Raw genomic sequence first — 15,586 nt, forward strand, 5'->3', positions numbered from 1 at the left:
TATGCTTTTTTCCATTTTTGCTTGTTTCTTAATTTTTTAGATTAGAAACTCAGACCCCTGAGTCGTCAAGGCCCGGCGCTCCCGCTGTGGAAAGACACCGTGACAGCTCTGCCACCCCGTTTAAAAGAGTCTCATGTAGGACACTTAAAATCACCAACTCTCTGGGTGACACCTCCGTGTTTTCTTCAAGTTTTGATGGAAACCATGAAAGGGAAAAGTCCATCTTTTGTAATAATGGGATATTTTACAGCGTGGGGTTGAGACTTGAACTTTGAATAATCGAAAACTTCTTGCACCCCCTATTTTGCCCACAGACGGGGGAAGGGAGGGGGTGAGAGGAGGAGTGGGAACCACATGATCTAGGAAGAAACGGCAGTGTTGTGGAGGCACCGACAGCACCAGGTCAGTGGTGTGTATGAATATTCTTGATTTGACTCATGTCATGTTTGTAACTTTTTTCCATAGAAAGCTGAAAATGTCTTCACAATGCGTCACTAACCAACCATACAGTCCCTGGTGGGTGTTATGAATGTGACAGTCTTTTCTTACTCTTAATGGATATCGGGTGACATGCAAGCATTGGGTATTTATAACATTTTCTTCGGGTGTTCAAGGGCGTTTTGAGAAAAAAATTAGGCTACAGAGCCTTGGAAACAACATAAACTACAAACAAGAGTGACATTTGGACGCCTGTTTAGTCTGAAGGGTCTAAGATATTTTAAGCCTGGTGCTATTTTGGACCCACAGCTTCATGTTGAACCTATGGGATAAAACAGGTGGTGCAAAAACGTATCAAGGCTGTAAATGTTTACTAACATAATGTAATGTTATATAGTTTAGTTTTAATTTAGTTTTAATTTATAAGAACTGTAATGATTAGTCAATTCATTGATTAGTTGAAAGAAAGAAAATGAATTCTAACTATAACTAACTGATATTCTTTCATTGAAATATCTTTCATTCACTGGCAAAAATGTCAAGTTTTATCATTTCAATGTAAGGATTTGCTGTTATTCCTCATCATATATGATAGTTTATGAAATTTATATGAAATATGAAAATGTGGATTTTTTAAAAGTTGTTTTAAGATTGCACTTTGAGTTGTGGGAAGTGTGCATTTGCATGTTTCATTGCTTGTTGACATTTCATAGATATACAAATGATCAAGGAAATAACTGACAGATTAACTGATGAGGAACATGACTGTTAGTTGCATTCTTATATTTTCACTATCTGTAGTTCTACTTATGTTTCTCTACCTGGCTTCTCTCTGCAGTGCAAAGATGAAGCTGACTGTAATAGCTGCACTGTGTCTGTCCCTTCTTTTGAATATACATTTTTCCCTGGCCGAGAAGAGAATAGGGCTTGGCAAGAAAATAAATCTCTTTAAGAAGACCCCCAAAACAAAAACAAATCTTGACAATAAGTCTAAGGGTACACAGCAGTTCAACCAAGGAGGCTACCCTCAGCAACCAGGAAGACCTGTGGGTTACCCTAACCCAGGAGGTTATCCCCAGCAACCAGGATACCCAGCGCGGGGCTATCCAGCTTTTGGTAACCCAGCACAGGGCTACCCATATGGAGGAGGTTATGGTGGTTATGGTGGTCATGGAGGTTATGGCGGTTATGGTGGTCATGGAAGTTATGGCGGTTATGGAGGTTATCCAGGTGGATACGTGAACTACAACCCAAACAACAGAATCCTGAGCCCTCACTATGGTGGCAGCTTTGGTTACGGGGGTTATGGTGCTGGGGGTGGCTCTCCATTTTCCCAGTCAGTTCAGGCAATGGGGGTGTATCCCAAAGAGAAATCCAGAGGGTTTGGGCGCAGTGCAGTAATGGCAGCAGCTGGAGGGGCTGTGGCAGGAATGGCTCTGGGCTACGGGCTAGGAAGATTCCCTCGTCCGCACTTTGACTTCCACAACGCCCAGGAGGAGCAATACTACAACCACTACATGTACAGGAGATATGGTGTCAAGTCTACTGATACCAATGATTACAGCAGAGACTACAAGTACAGTCAACCCCCCGAGACCTATGACAGCTACATGGACTCATGCATGAAGAGAACAGATGTTCTCCCTGCAGAGAATCAAAAGCCAAAAAACAAACCAGCTGCCACCACCACCACCACCTCCACCTCCACCACAACTACAACTACTACTGTCACCTCAGCTCCAGATACTGGCACAGGCAGCAACACAACAGAAGACAGAGCCACTGCAGCAGGAAAGTCCTCAACAGCTGCATCTTCACCTCCACGCTCTCTTAATCAGTCTGAAGCTAGTCCTGTGCCTCCAGCTTCACAGGCTGTCAGAAAAGCTGATACTGACGACGATGATGATACAGTCAGCATTGTGGAAATCGGCTACCCAGCCCTGATCAGACAGCTAAAAGTCAGGAGATGTTTGGAGCTGTACATGGCTTACTCTGAAAAGTATTTGAAGAAGAAGACAGAGTCCAACACCAGCAACGGGGCTGGTGTTGGACAAGGGTTTTTAGCTGTGATCACCAGTACTATACTGATGCTACTGAACAGCAACATGCTAATGCTGCTGCACTAAGGTCTTCATTAGCAGTTAAGTAAATAAGCAGCATGGCTCAAGGGATGACAGTGTCAGTCAGTTGTTCCACCACTTTGTTCCAGACTGAAATTATCTTGACAACTATTTGATGATGATCACCATTAAATCTTGTACAGACATTTGGGTACCACGGAGGACTAATCCCAATAGCATAAGGTTGACATTTTTGGCTTTGGGTAACATATCTTGATGAGTTTTGGGTAGATTGTCATAATAAAATGTAATACCTTTGGTGATGTCATGATTTTTTTCCATTCAATACCATCTGCAAAATGTATGACATTCTTATCATCCTCAGCTAAGCTGAGTGTTATTTACCACACCTTGATCTAAGATGGTGAGCATGGTAAACACTGAAAGCATGATAGCATACTGACATTAGCATTTAACTCAAAGCATCACTGTGTTTATGTAGAACCTCACAGAGCTGAGAGCACAACTGTAGACTTAGTCTTGTTTATTTATTTAAGCAAACTGTCAAGCGTCAGTGGCTGAGGGGATTAGTTTTCACCCTGGAGCTGCAGCCATCTCTGTTACAGTGTTGCCTGCGTAAATAAACAGCTTTGCAATAATGGAGATGTGCTTCAAGTGTAAGGGGTGCTGTCTGAATCAAAGGCAGTCTAAAGAGGAAAGAATGAATATTATATTGAATAATAAGAATATAGTGAATATATGAATACTAATTTTTACATTGTGAGCATAACTTAGTATTTGTAACTGATAATATTTTGTTGATGTATAAAACATAACTGAATGCAATCACCATATGGATCACTGTAATACAGAAAATCAAAAACATTTGCTTGGATAAAACACTCTTCAGCTTTATGCATGTTGTTGTCCTAACACTGCTTAATTTTTAAAAAGGGTATTTATGTATTGTGGAAGATGGTAGTATTTTTCTCCATGTGAACTACCCTTGCTTTGTACAGTACGCTGAATGTTTTGGAATATATTTATATACTTGCCTCCCTCCTCCCTTCTTTTTCCTGTATCAGGGGTAGCTTGTGATTACAAAAGTGCTTCGTACATCTGCTGTACTGCATCTGAACTGAATTCATCTCTACACATACTGAATGTTATTTTTTATTATCAGTCTGTGGTTGCTGAGATTGGATTATGACTTTTTAATTATCAAACAAAGTAAATGTGCACTGTGGAGTTGTAATTGTGAACTAATGGTTTATATTCTACCCTTTTTGTGCAAACACATGTTGTTCATTCAGTATCAGTATCATGGCTCCATGCATTATTACTGTAAAGAAGCCACTGTGGTCACAACATAGCTCATTAACTAATGGCTTCTTTGGGTTAATATATTAACTGAATTAACAGAAATTTTATTGTCATGGCTTTTTTGATTGTAAAAGAGTCAGGTGGTTATGGGTTCACAGATTCTCCTCATATGGTTTTCCATTTAGGACTTTCAATGATCAGCAGGTGGCGTCATCTGTTCCACAATGTATTCCTGCGCCGAGCTCTCCACTCTGGCTACAAAGGGAACCCACAACCTCCTGCTTATTTCTTCTCCCAGAGCTCAGCTTGCACTAAAGAAACATCCTTTTACCACAAATCCACAGTGCTGCCAACGAACAAATGGGAGCTTTTGAGATTAACAGCAACTGGCTGAAGGGTATTACTATATTACATTACATTAAAAATTAATAAAAGTGACGTATTGTTCAATGAGGCACTTACAAGCTATGCTGAAATGTAACCTTTGGTTTAGTAAAGTTTCAAGTCTTTGATCCTTGGAAGAACTGGGCTTTCATCTTATGACATTGGTACCTAATGATTTTGAGATAGAAGACATAGAACTGTCTCACATGGTATGATAACAAGAAATACTCATACGTGACTCAAAAATTTGATGGGTGTATTTGACTAAAACTTTATGTCTTTTACTTCAAACATCTTGAATAAATAGGCGGACAAATATGGCGTGTATGGTTTGTGTTACATTCAATCTAAACATCTTCTTTGTATCTCATAACATCTTCTATTTAATGTCATCTGTGCCCCCTTTCACCAGAGTTATTACTGCATATTGGTCATTAAGGCATGAATATCATTTATAAGGTAAATTAGCCACAGCTTGTCCATTTGATTTGTTTGTTAATGTCAGGTATAATTTTATTCTAAAGAGCCTGGGTTTCAGGGTTTCAGGCCAGTTATATCAGCAAATACATGTTCAATAAAATAAACTTTTAGCAGAGTATGTTTTTTTATGTGTCTTAACATGAAAGAAAAAACAGAGCTAAAGAACAAGTGTGTTTGTCCCTCCCAAAGATAAAACCAAACCCATGCCCTTAGCATTTTGCTGATAATAATATGTCTGCACTTTTACTTAAGTACATTTTGAATGCAGGGCTTTTAATAGAGTATTTCTACACTGTTGCACCAGTACTGGGAAAGAGCAAAGGTTTTTTCCACCACTAGTGATTTTCCATATGAGGCTGACATGGTCACAAGGTTTGAAGATGCTGGGAAGTGAGTCCAGTGAAACTCCGCCCCTAGCTTGTGTTTTTGTTTTTTGTTTGTTTTTTTTAAAAAAGTCTTTATTGAAAAACGTACACACATACAGTACATGGAATACAAACGTACTCAACAGAAATAAAATAAAATAAATAGAAAGTAAAAAAAAAACAAAATATAAAGGAGATAACATGATATAATGAGAAACAATATAATATAAAGGCATATTGAATCAATCAAATAAAGTACAATAAAACTGAGACAAAAAAAGGTTTAAGGATTATTCCTCTTTAAAAAGTTCATTATACAGCTTGACAGTCCTTTTGTGTGTTGATAGGATCAAGAGACTTAACATACTCTATGAATTCCCCTAAAAAAACACCAATAAAGTTGGGGGTGATTTTTGTTAATCTGCATTTATGTATATGAAATTTACCGTATAGTATCAACAGATTTACCATGATTTCTGTGACATATTTATTATATTCATAATATGTAATGCTATTTTTAATATCTTCATATTTTTACTTTTACACATTATATAATTTGTCAATTGAGCCCAAAAGGTAAGCGAGTGTATACATTGGTAGAATAAATGTATTAAGAATTCTGGTAGATTTTTTTTTTTTTTTTTTTTTTATCAGCATCTGAAAATCTGGGGAAATATATATTTGTTGGATATATGCAGTGTAAAATTTTGACATGTTGATATATTGCTGATACACACTGACTGCGCTTTCTGTAAACAGAGATATCTGTCCTCTGTCTCACCACATCCCTCGCGCGGCGTGACGTCATATGGAGCTATCAAGGTCGCAAACGGTTGAACCGTTTACATCAATTTACAAGAGGAGGCGTGTAGAGTCTACGGATACACCACAGGAAGCTTGGTGAGGCGAAATAAAACAACTAAACAACCTTATATCGAGGTAAGACTGTTTCTTTTTGTAAAGTAACTCAATTTTAACGCTGATTTTTTTTTTTTTTTTTGCACCACTTCCTGATAGCAAACCGATCTTTAGGACGGTAATAGAGGAGAGGCTACATCGAAGCGAGCGCACTGTCGATACAAGATAAGAGCGAGTTGAGGGTGAAATTTAACGTTGGCAGATCCATTAAAAAGAAAAATGCTGACCTCATCCCGTGACTTTGACTTCTGTACCATAATTATTACTAAACATTTCATAATGTCGTGGTCTCACAGGCTGAGTACGAGATATATAACCTGTCTTGTAATATGGGGATTCGCAGTCTATCTAATGCTTGTCACTAGGCGACGGCTGTGAAATCGCTCACGGGGGGTTGGCCATGTTTTGGTGTTGGCAGTGATGAGAGGAGAGATGTCTGTGAAAACAGTACGATCAGAGGCTACATCAACATTTAGCAAATCAGCCACAGCTTCTTTAGTTTTACCTGCTACCATTTGGTTGACAACAAACTAAAAATGTGGAAGTGCCTGTGTTTGCAACAGTGAAATGTGAGGGGGAGTGGTAACATAAAACTTGGTTTCGATAATACTAAGTAATATGACTAGATCACATGTATCAGTACCAGTAGGCTATCAGGACTTTATCAGCGGATCCATCAATACTTATTGATACTTTAATTGCCAAAAGCAGCCAATGTACTATCTCGCAAGGGAATAGAGTATTTAATGATCTGAAACCACCAAATAATTTGCCAGACAGGAGGCATTTCTTTTTATGTTTCTCTGTTAATGACTTAATCATATTAATGTTTAAACAAGACTCGACACTAGACACGATAAGAAAAAACTGTTGCCTGATCATTTCATTTCATTTTATAATTCAAATACTGACATACAGGTAATTTCTTAGTGTCAGCGTGTGTTACAGTAGTTACTAACATCAGTTACTATTACAGTAGTTACTAACATCTTTCATAGCCTTAAATTAAGGAATAAAGGTCAATTAAACCTGGTGGGATTTATAGATAAAATCAAGAGTTGATTGATCAGTCCAGTGACAGAAAATTAATTGGCAATTGCAATTGAATGTCATTCTCAGCTTCTCAGATGTGACGATTTGCAGTTTTTAAAATGATAGTACACTACATATCTTTAGGTTTTGGACTGCTTGTATGATAAAACAAGGAATTTGAAGACGTCAATTTGGGTTCTGGGAGTTTAAGATGGGCACTGCTCACTGTTTTCTGTGATAAGTGATTAATAGGGAAAATGATCATCTGCTAAATTGACACTTAAAATAATAAGAATTATAGTATTTCATACAAGATACAAGATATGTCATGATACTGATGATTAAGTTAGTTACAGACTTGACAGAAGGAGTGCCATTTGCTGCCAGCAATAACTTTGTTATCCAGGGTGCACTGTGCTCTTTCAATGTTGTATCTAGGAGACATGGCTAACACAATGCTCTACAGTCGTACAGCTGTTCCTTGTATGCTCAGCTCAATAAAACTTGTGGTGCATGTTCTCTTGTGCATCAAGAGATGCAGTTAGTGAAAACTCAAGGATTTTATGGTTTCTGAAAATAAAGACAGCTCTCATGAAATAAGACACGACTTTTTAAGGGTAAAATGATAAAATCCAAGTATTATTATTACAATTTTTCCTCACCTTTTTCTCCCTGTCTTAATGTTCCTTTTCTCTCCCTGACCATTCCTACAGGGTGAAGATGAAGCTGAATTCATTATCTGTACTGTGTCTGTCACTTCTTTTGTTTCAAACCCATTCTTCACTGGCTAGGAAAATAGGTGGCGGCTTTGGGAAAAGCTTCAGCTCAAAAAAGTTACCTACATCAAACCGTGGCAGCGGCCACAGTAACACTAATACAGGCCACAAAAGTAATCAGGGCCACAGCTCTAGGGGTGACTACCCCAAACAGCCTGGACTAACCAATCAAGGAGGCTACCCTGCACAGCCAGGAAGACCTGGGTATCCAGGCAGCTACCCTAACCAGCGGGGTGGAGGAGGGTACCATAACCAGTATCCAGCACGGGGCTCCCCATATGGAGGAGGTTACCGTGGTCATGGAAATCATGGAGGTTATGGTGGTATTGGAGGTCATGGAGGCTATCCAGGTGGATATGTCAACCAAAACCCAAACAACAGAATCCTGAGCCCTCACTATGGTGGCAGTTTTGGTTACGGGGGTTATGGTGCTGGGGGTGGCTCTCCATTTTCCCAGTCAGTTAATGCAATGGGGATGTATCCCCAAGAGAAATCCAGAGGGTTCGGACGCAGTGCAGCAATGGCAGCAGCTGGAGGGGCTGTGGCAGGAATGGCTCTGGGCTACGGGCTAGGAAGATTCCCTCGTCCTCACTTCCACTTCCACAACGCCCAGGAGGAGCAATACTACAACCACTACATGTACAGGAGATACGGTGTCAAGTCTACTGATACCAATGATTACAGCAGAGATTACCAGTACAGTCAACCTCCTAAGACCTATGACAGCTACATGGACTCATGCATGAAGAGGACAGACATTCTTCCTGGGGAGAATCAAAAGCCAAAAAACAAACCAGCTGCTGCCACACCCACTACAACTTCTGTTGTCACCTCAGGGCCAGACACTGGTACAAGCAACAAGACAACAGAGACCAACAGCACTGCAGAAGAAAACTCCTCAGCCTCTGCACCTTCAACTCCCCGTTCTCTGAATCAGCCTGAAGCCAATCCTGCACCTTCAGTTTCACAGGCTGCCAGTGGTACTGAAGACGATGATACAGTCAGCATTGTGGAGATTGGCTACCCGGCACTGATTGAGCAGCTGAAGACCAGGAGATGTTTGGAGCTGTACATGATTTACTCTGAAACGTACTTAAAAAAGACAGACCGCAACATTGGAAATAGGGTCCAGGGATTGGAGATGGGCTTACAAGGGCTTTTAGCTGTGGTGACCAGTGTTATACTGATGCTACTGAATAGCAACATGCTAATGATACTGCACTGAGGCTTTTATTAGCAGGGAAAGTGATGGAGAATATGTTTCACGAGACTGATGTAAAATAATTAGGGAGGGAGGAATCTCTTACAGTTTATTTTTAGGTTGCATGTTTGAACTATGTATTCAAGGAAGGGAATGGAAAAGGTAAGACAGTCAAAAGTGTTGCAAGAAATTGTACTTCCCTGTCCCCCATCCTCCTCAGAAAGAGAAAAAGCCCTGAGCCATTAACTGTACTCTAATGCACAATGTCAATGGTGGTGAGAAATTTGATTCATTAATGTCCACTTAGATTTAATTTAATAGGCTCTCTAGCCATAGACGAGTGGCACTAGCACTGACTCATCTCTCTGTGTTTGTAATACATGTTTTAGAGAAAAACAATTTTTAAAATAGTTATTTAGTGAGGGAAACTGGCCAGGGTTTTGTCTTTCGTATGTCTCAGAGGAAAAAGCATCAGGGCGGATTAGTTTGCACCTGTGGAGCTGGTACAGGCTCTGTCATGGTGATGATCTGTGTAAATAAACTACTTGGCAACAATAGAGAAGTGCTTCAGGTATGACATCATTTCATTAACTCCAGACACATTTATGTTCAAGGACTGTCTGATTCAAGGGCAGAGTTGGAAAACGGTGAACTTGTTGAATATTCAATTTCTCTATTATTACCATACAACTAGTATCAGGGCTTTAGACTGAGAGATTTTACACTATAAGCATGACTAAGTATTTGTAATGGGTCATATCTACTCATGTCTTTGTAGCACAAGATATATGTGATTTCTTATCATATAAGGTCCAGTGAGCCACAGAAACCCAAACCAAAAAAGGCTGACTATTATAACTGTTGATACTTATTTTATTGGGATAAACAGATTCTCTAAACAGACATACAATCGAATGCATGCTGTTGTCCTAATACTCAGAAAATTACTTACTTTGCACTCACTGCAAGCAAAGAGCACTTTTTCTAAATGTTTATTAATTTCCATGTGTACTAATGTTGCATATTTTTCTATATACTTGCCTCCTCTCCCTTGTCTACCCAGTGTTTTGCCTCTCTTCTTTGTCTCTGGGGTAGCTTGTCATTGTATAAGTGCTCTTAAAGTGTAGGACTCCTGATCCATTAATTCTGAGCTAAACTCATCTCCCAAAGCTATGGAATATTATCTTGCATTATCAGCTCACCAAACTTTGATATCAAGATAATAATTTTTCTAATTTGGGAAGCTGACGACTTAAAAAAACATTTTAAAGGTACTGCCTGGAGTTTAAATTGCAAAAAACTGTTCATATTTAAAATTTCTTGACAAATCACAAACATGACTAACAAATGTTGAACATAACTACTATTTTAAAACCCAATTGACATAGTCATTATTTGAAACTTCCTGTTTATGAACATAGGAAAATTTGTAACTAGCTACAGTAGGTGTACAGCTGTTACTGCTCTCTGTGCAGTAAGTAAATAAATGTGACAAAGAAACAATGCCACTTCCATCTTGGTATAAAGCCAAGTAACATCTGCCTTTTGATTTTTCTGTTTAGAAATCTCATGCCTTTCTCTTGCAGCTCTCCACAATTTGCAGTGTGCTGTCAATTTATCACTAAACTGTAATGACAACAAATGCATTTTATAGATTGACAGCAGAACAATCCCTGACCACGAGGGGTAAAAAAAAAAAAACTCCACAGTGTATCTTTAATGTGTTGTCATATGTAGCCAATGTGATCATGTTTCTGGCTTTGAATGTATCTGAAAATGCACATTAATCACTTGTAAAGACATGAATGTCCTCTCTTGTGACGGATCACATTCACTGTGCTGTTAGAGGTTCTACTGAACACTAAGCGGTGATTTGCACTTTTTGCTTCTCTGGATAAATAAACTTCTTAACTTTGCGAATTTACATTTGTGGATATTTGTTTTATTACATTTAAAATGGAGGTGACATTTTGACTGAAAACCAGCATTAAATGAAAAGCTTTCGAGGAGAACAACTTGATGACACATTTATCACCAAAAGTGAGGGTAAAATAATCTGGTTACATTTTTTTTAGGTGGATTGAGCTGAAATTATTTGATGCTTGATAATCTTAATGTAATATCAAAAGGAAACCTTTTTTTTTTTTTTACATAATATGGCATTTTCATCTTAATTGGTTTTCAGAAACATTTAGAAAAAGGCAACAATGTCATTCTTAACATATTCAAATATTTTTTTATGTGTGTGTGCAATACATGCAAAGTATAACACAGCAGACAATGGAAATACTCAGATAAGTACCTTCAAAATTGTTTGTATGCAAAAGTTTATTTCCACCACTGCAACATGCAATGTTCAGGTAATTCTGGCCATTTTTCACCCTCACAAAGCCTTGTTTCCAAAAGCATCAGTACTGCAGATACTGAGTGACTTGATTTTACATAGAGGGCAAACTATACCTCTGGGTTAACTGTAAACTAAAACTCAGACGGTGAAAAAAGTCAAGTCTGTTGTAGCAACATGAAGAACTACATGAGGGCTGTGTCAGTAAACCTTTCATTATTCTGAGCACATTTTAGGACTACTTGTCCATGTCAGTTTAAAGGTTGAAACTGGAAGATTTTTTGTGCCAGGTAATGGCAGTGAGATATGGTTGAAAGCTCTGGAAAACAGTGGAGCTTGAGTTGAGATTGGGTTTGGCTCCTGCTGACTCAGGTGTTTGAATTAAATACTCTGAGTTTTTTCAAAAGGTCTAATCTGTTGTCACATCAAATGTAGACATATGTTAGGTATGTAAACATAGCTACCTAGTGGATCATCCACTGTTATTTTAGCAGGTTACATTTGAATGGTCACTTTTCACAACAATGTAGACAATAAAATTCAACAGAAATGTTTGTTCTAAGTTCTTTTTACTTATGTAACAATAATAACATGGGACCATATTTTGCTCTTTTACATAAAAGTCTAAAAAATGGCATAAACGTATTTTAATTAGGTAAAGTATACATATACAAGCAATACACTGAAAATGTAACATAGTCAGAGTAGACAATGTGAATCAGGAGGGACAAAAAGGTTAAGTTTAGTTGAAATATACTGAGAAATGGCATTATCATATTAAGTGAATAGCTGCTCTTAAACTCTACTCCTGACACAATTACTTGAGGTAGATATAACCTAATAACTCATCTCATGTTTCAGCATTTTTCTGCTGTCTTCACTGACACTTTGTAGAGAATCTGCCTACCAGAAAACACACTGAATCATCACCATCATTAGTATCATCATCAACACCACAGTCATCAATAGTATAAAAAGACTGGACACATTAAAAGGAGAAACAGAGGTGTGGGATACTACAGAGAGAGTTATTCACTGAGTCAAATTATGTCACGACAAATATCTACAGGAAGTGTGTTCACCAGTGCACCTGCAGAGTGAAGCACAGTGCCACACTGATAATGGGTCACATTCCTCTTCCTGTTCTCATGGTGCATGGAGGAGAAAAGAAAATTGGCCTCAACTTGTCCTCTGTAATCATATTTTAGGTCACATTTGACTTTAAAGCAAAAATAGTCCTCTGTACTGTCAGGTTGCAGGTTATTTTTGGTCAGGGTTTGTTTCCGTGTCTGCTTTTGGGACCTCAGCTCAATCTCCAGCTCTACATGACTGCCACCCAGTGGCTTATCAGCAGGGACATCAGGGAGCCGATAACAACGATGATACTGTTGTAGATGGGGCCACTGGATGCTCCAGTGTAATACTCCATATCTCCAGAGCCCTCTGGCTCATAGCCAGGCCTGGGGCCATAGGCACCACCACCATAGCGTGGGTGGCCATAGCCCGCTCCATATCCTCCATATCCTCCATATCCTCCATATCCACCATATCCACCATATCCTCCACCGTATCCATACCCATACCCAGGGCGGCTCAAGGCAGACCCAAGCATTGCTCCTCCTATGGCGCCTGCTGCAGCTGCCCCTGCTACTTTCCCTGCACTGGGACCACTGCTCTGTACGGGTGCTGGTCTGTAGGCCTGGCCGCCACCACCGCCCCAGCCACGGCTGTAACCTCCTCCACCTCGGCTAAAGCCACCACCTCCACGACCACGCCGGGCCTCAGAACTGGGTAACAGTGTGGCAAGCAGTAGCAGGCAGAGGACCGCTGTGAGGGGGAGTTTCTGCAGGCCCAACATTATGTTTTATTCTGTAAACACAGGACAAAGGAACATCATTAGGAGGTGTGAATTTCTTACTGAAGAGTATTTAACTTACTGTCTAATTTCAATTCAATTCAATTCAATTCAACAACTTGAAAGAGTCATACTCTGTTACTGATAATATTAATTCATTTACAATAATTATCAATAATCAATAATGACATTTTAATGAGCACTTTTCAAGCAAAAAACAGGTCCAAGAGTTGGAAAAATAGAAACAATGACAGGACATTAGCAGCATCAAGAAAAGTGCATGAGGTACAAAACAATAACCATTGTTAATGTGTATTAAAGAAATGCAAATATATAAATATACCTAAAAAGAATAAACTGTCAATAATTGTTATAAATAAAATCATGACAAGAAAGTATGTTAGATATTAAGGAAGGCTATTCTGTACATATTTTTTTTAAATAATGGTAATTATTTTATTAATACTAGTAAGTAAACTAGCAAATTGCATTCAAATTCTAAAGTAGCTCCCAAGTATTATCAGCAAAATATACCTTAAGTACTGAAAAAAATGGGAAATTGCCACATTCAGCATACAATATCATCACATATTATAATATTGGTTTAATTGTTATTGACGAAAGAACATGTGTGCAACATTTCCAACGTTGTAGCTGGTTGAAGTGGTGCTAATTTTTTTTACAATTGTATATACTTTTGGTTACTTTAATGTATAAAGGTACTCAAGTAAAGTATAAATGCTCCATAATTGTACTTCAGTACTTAAGTAAATGTACTTAGTAATATTCCACCACTGGTTAGAGTTAGGTCACACAGTGGTCACAAACATGAGATGTTCTCATTGCAGCTTTAGTCCTGCTGTGTGGTATTTTTATGTCTCTGACAAATTAAGAGCAGTACAGATCACGGCTCTTAATCCATCTTTAACAAACATCTTACACAAGCATCGTCACTGCTGTAACTTAACACTGCAGACATAGGATCGGACGGATTTCATAATCTCTGAGTACATAGCGTTAGATAGAATGTATGTGCAGAATATGTAATATACACATATTATACAGTAATAATATATTACTATGAAGTGTAATCTGCAATGTATGTTAGATATGTCACTATAAGGTATCACTGTTTTACTTGAATGGCTTCTTTCCATGTGACTTTATACTTCTACTCCTCAACAATACTAATGCTACTCCAGAGAAATATTGTTTTCAATTTATTTAACAACTCAAGTTCATAGTTGACTTTTTAAATAAAGTACCCAGTACTGCTCAATAATAAATGATCTAGTAATAAAATAATATTACACTAGTTAGTACCACTTTTTATACTTCAACTACATTTTGTTGTTTGCAAATACTTCAATAGTTACATGAATACAATTCTAAATGCAGGACTTTTACTTGTAATGGGAGTATTTTTATAGTGTGTGTGTGTGTGTGTGTGTGTGTATTATTATCATAACTATTATTTCTACACAAGTAAACAATCAGAATACCTTCACCACTGACTACAGCATGACATCATATGCTGTGCTGTCGTCAAACTACACTCTAATCTGTGTCCTCTTAGAAAGGGAGCGGAGCTATAATTACACTGGGTCACTTAGTTTGAGAATAATCCGGTGACTCTCAGATTTCAGCCACAGTAATCCAGACTAACAGAGAAGATAAACATTTCATTCAGAATTTGATTTAATTTGGAGCGCCCTGATCTGCTTCTTGGTGTATTACTAATTGCGCTTTCTAGAGATGGGCCATCATTTGTGCAGCAGAGGACATATTAACATTACATCCACAATAAGTGAATTACACTGTCAAAAACAACAGAGGAAAACCGAGAACACTGTTTTGGCCTGCTGAAAATCTTCACACCACTTTGTATTAAAATTTTGTAACATTGTGGCATTTTATTTCTAAAAAATTATCCTCCCTTTCTTAGAAGAAAGAAATCTCACCTGTTAAGTGGCAGTTTTCAACGGAAAACAAAGCAGTGCAGCAGTCAAGACGATGCTCCTCTTCCACAAAGCGTGTGTTGGCAGCTCAGACTCCTGTGACTGTCTGTAGGAAAGTATGTTTCAGGACCAGCCTGTTATCCTCCAGACAACCTCAATCAGGTGGAATGGATCACTGTGACTCACACCTGCTCATTGGCTGAACGTACAGTAATCTGCTGCACCAATGACACCACGCATATAAATACCTGAGTGTGTTTCTAAATTTGTCTGAATTATTTAACCACCCACGGAGTAAATAAACCAGAACACCTAATGAGCTCTCCCGAAGCTTCGACTATGACTAATGTTATAGCTCACCCGTCTGAGCAAATTGTGTCATTCAATCATTTTAAATTATACAACAAGCTTTAAACGTCATTATATAACATGCAAGACTTTTCACCCACTGA

At 38.4% G+C, this 15,586-nt stretch overlaps 3 protein-coding genes across 3 annotated transcripts; 2 read left to right on the top strand and 1 right to left on the bottom strand.

The window, feature by feature from the left end:
* Positions 1-364: 364 nt before the first annotated feature.
* On the top strand, positions 365-4,523 carry LOC139624251 (uncharacterized). The gene is made up of 2 exons (XM_071483226.1): positions 365-402; positions 1,277-4,523. The coding sequence occupies exon 2, from the start codon at positions 1,284-1,286 to the stop codon at positions 2,562-2,564; it is 1,281 nt and encodes a 426-aa protein (XP_071339327.1). The 5' UTR covers positions 365-402; positions 1,277-1,283; the 3' UTR covers positions 2,565-4,523.
* Positions 4,524-5,841: 1,318 nt separating this feature from the next.
* LOC139624250 (uncharacterized) lies at positions 5,842-10,901 on the top strand. The gene is made up of 2 exons (XM_071483225.1): positions 5,842-5,989; positions 7,714-10,901. Exon 2 carries the CDS (start codon positions 7,721-7,723, stop codon positions 8,999-9,001), a length of 1,281 nt encoding a protein of 426 aa, XP_071339326.1. The 5' UTR covers positions 5,842-5,989; positions 7,714-7,720; the 3' UTR covers positions 9,002-10,901.
* Positions 10,902-11,873: 972 nt separating this feature from the next.
* Positions 11,874-15,351, bottom strand: sprn2 (shadow of prion protein 2). Its single transcript, XM_071483230.1, has 2 exons — positions 15,138-15,351; positions 11,874-13,190 (listed from the first exon to the last, which is right to left on the bottom strand). The coding sequence occupies exon 2, from the start codon at positions 13,177-13,179 to the stop codon at positions 12,643-12,645; it is 537 nt and encodes a 178-aa protein (XP_071339331.1). The 5' UTR covers positions 13,180-13,190; positions 15,138-15,351; the 3' UTR covers positions 11,874-12,642.
* Positions 15,352-15,586: the final 235 nt, after the last annotated feature.

This window comes from Trachinotus anak, unplaced genomic scaffold (genome assembly GCF_046630095.1).
Source record: "Trachinotus anak isolate AG129_WGS33_773 ecotype Australia unplaced genomic scaffold, CSIRO_AGI_Tana_v1 ptg000008l, whole genome shotgun sequence".
Taxonomy (NCBI): domain Eukaryota; kingdom Metazoa; phylum Chordata; class Actinopteri; order Carangiformes; family Carangidae; genus Trachinotus; species Trachinotus anak.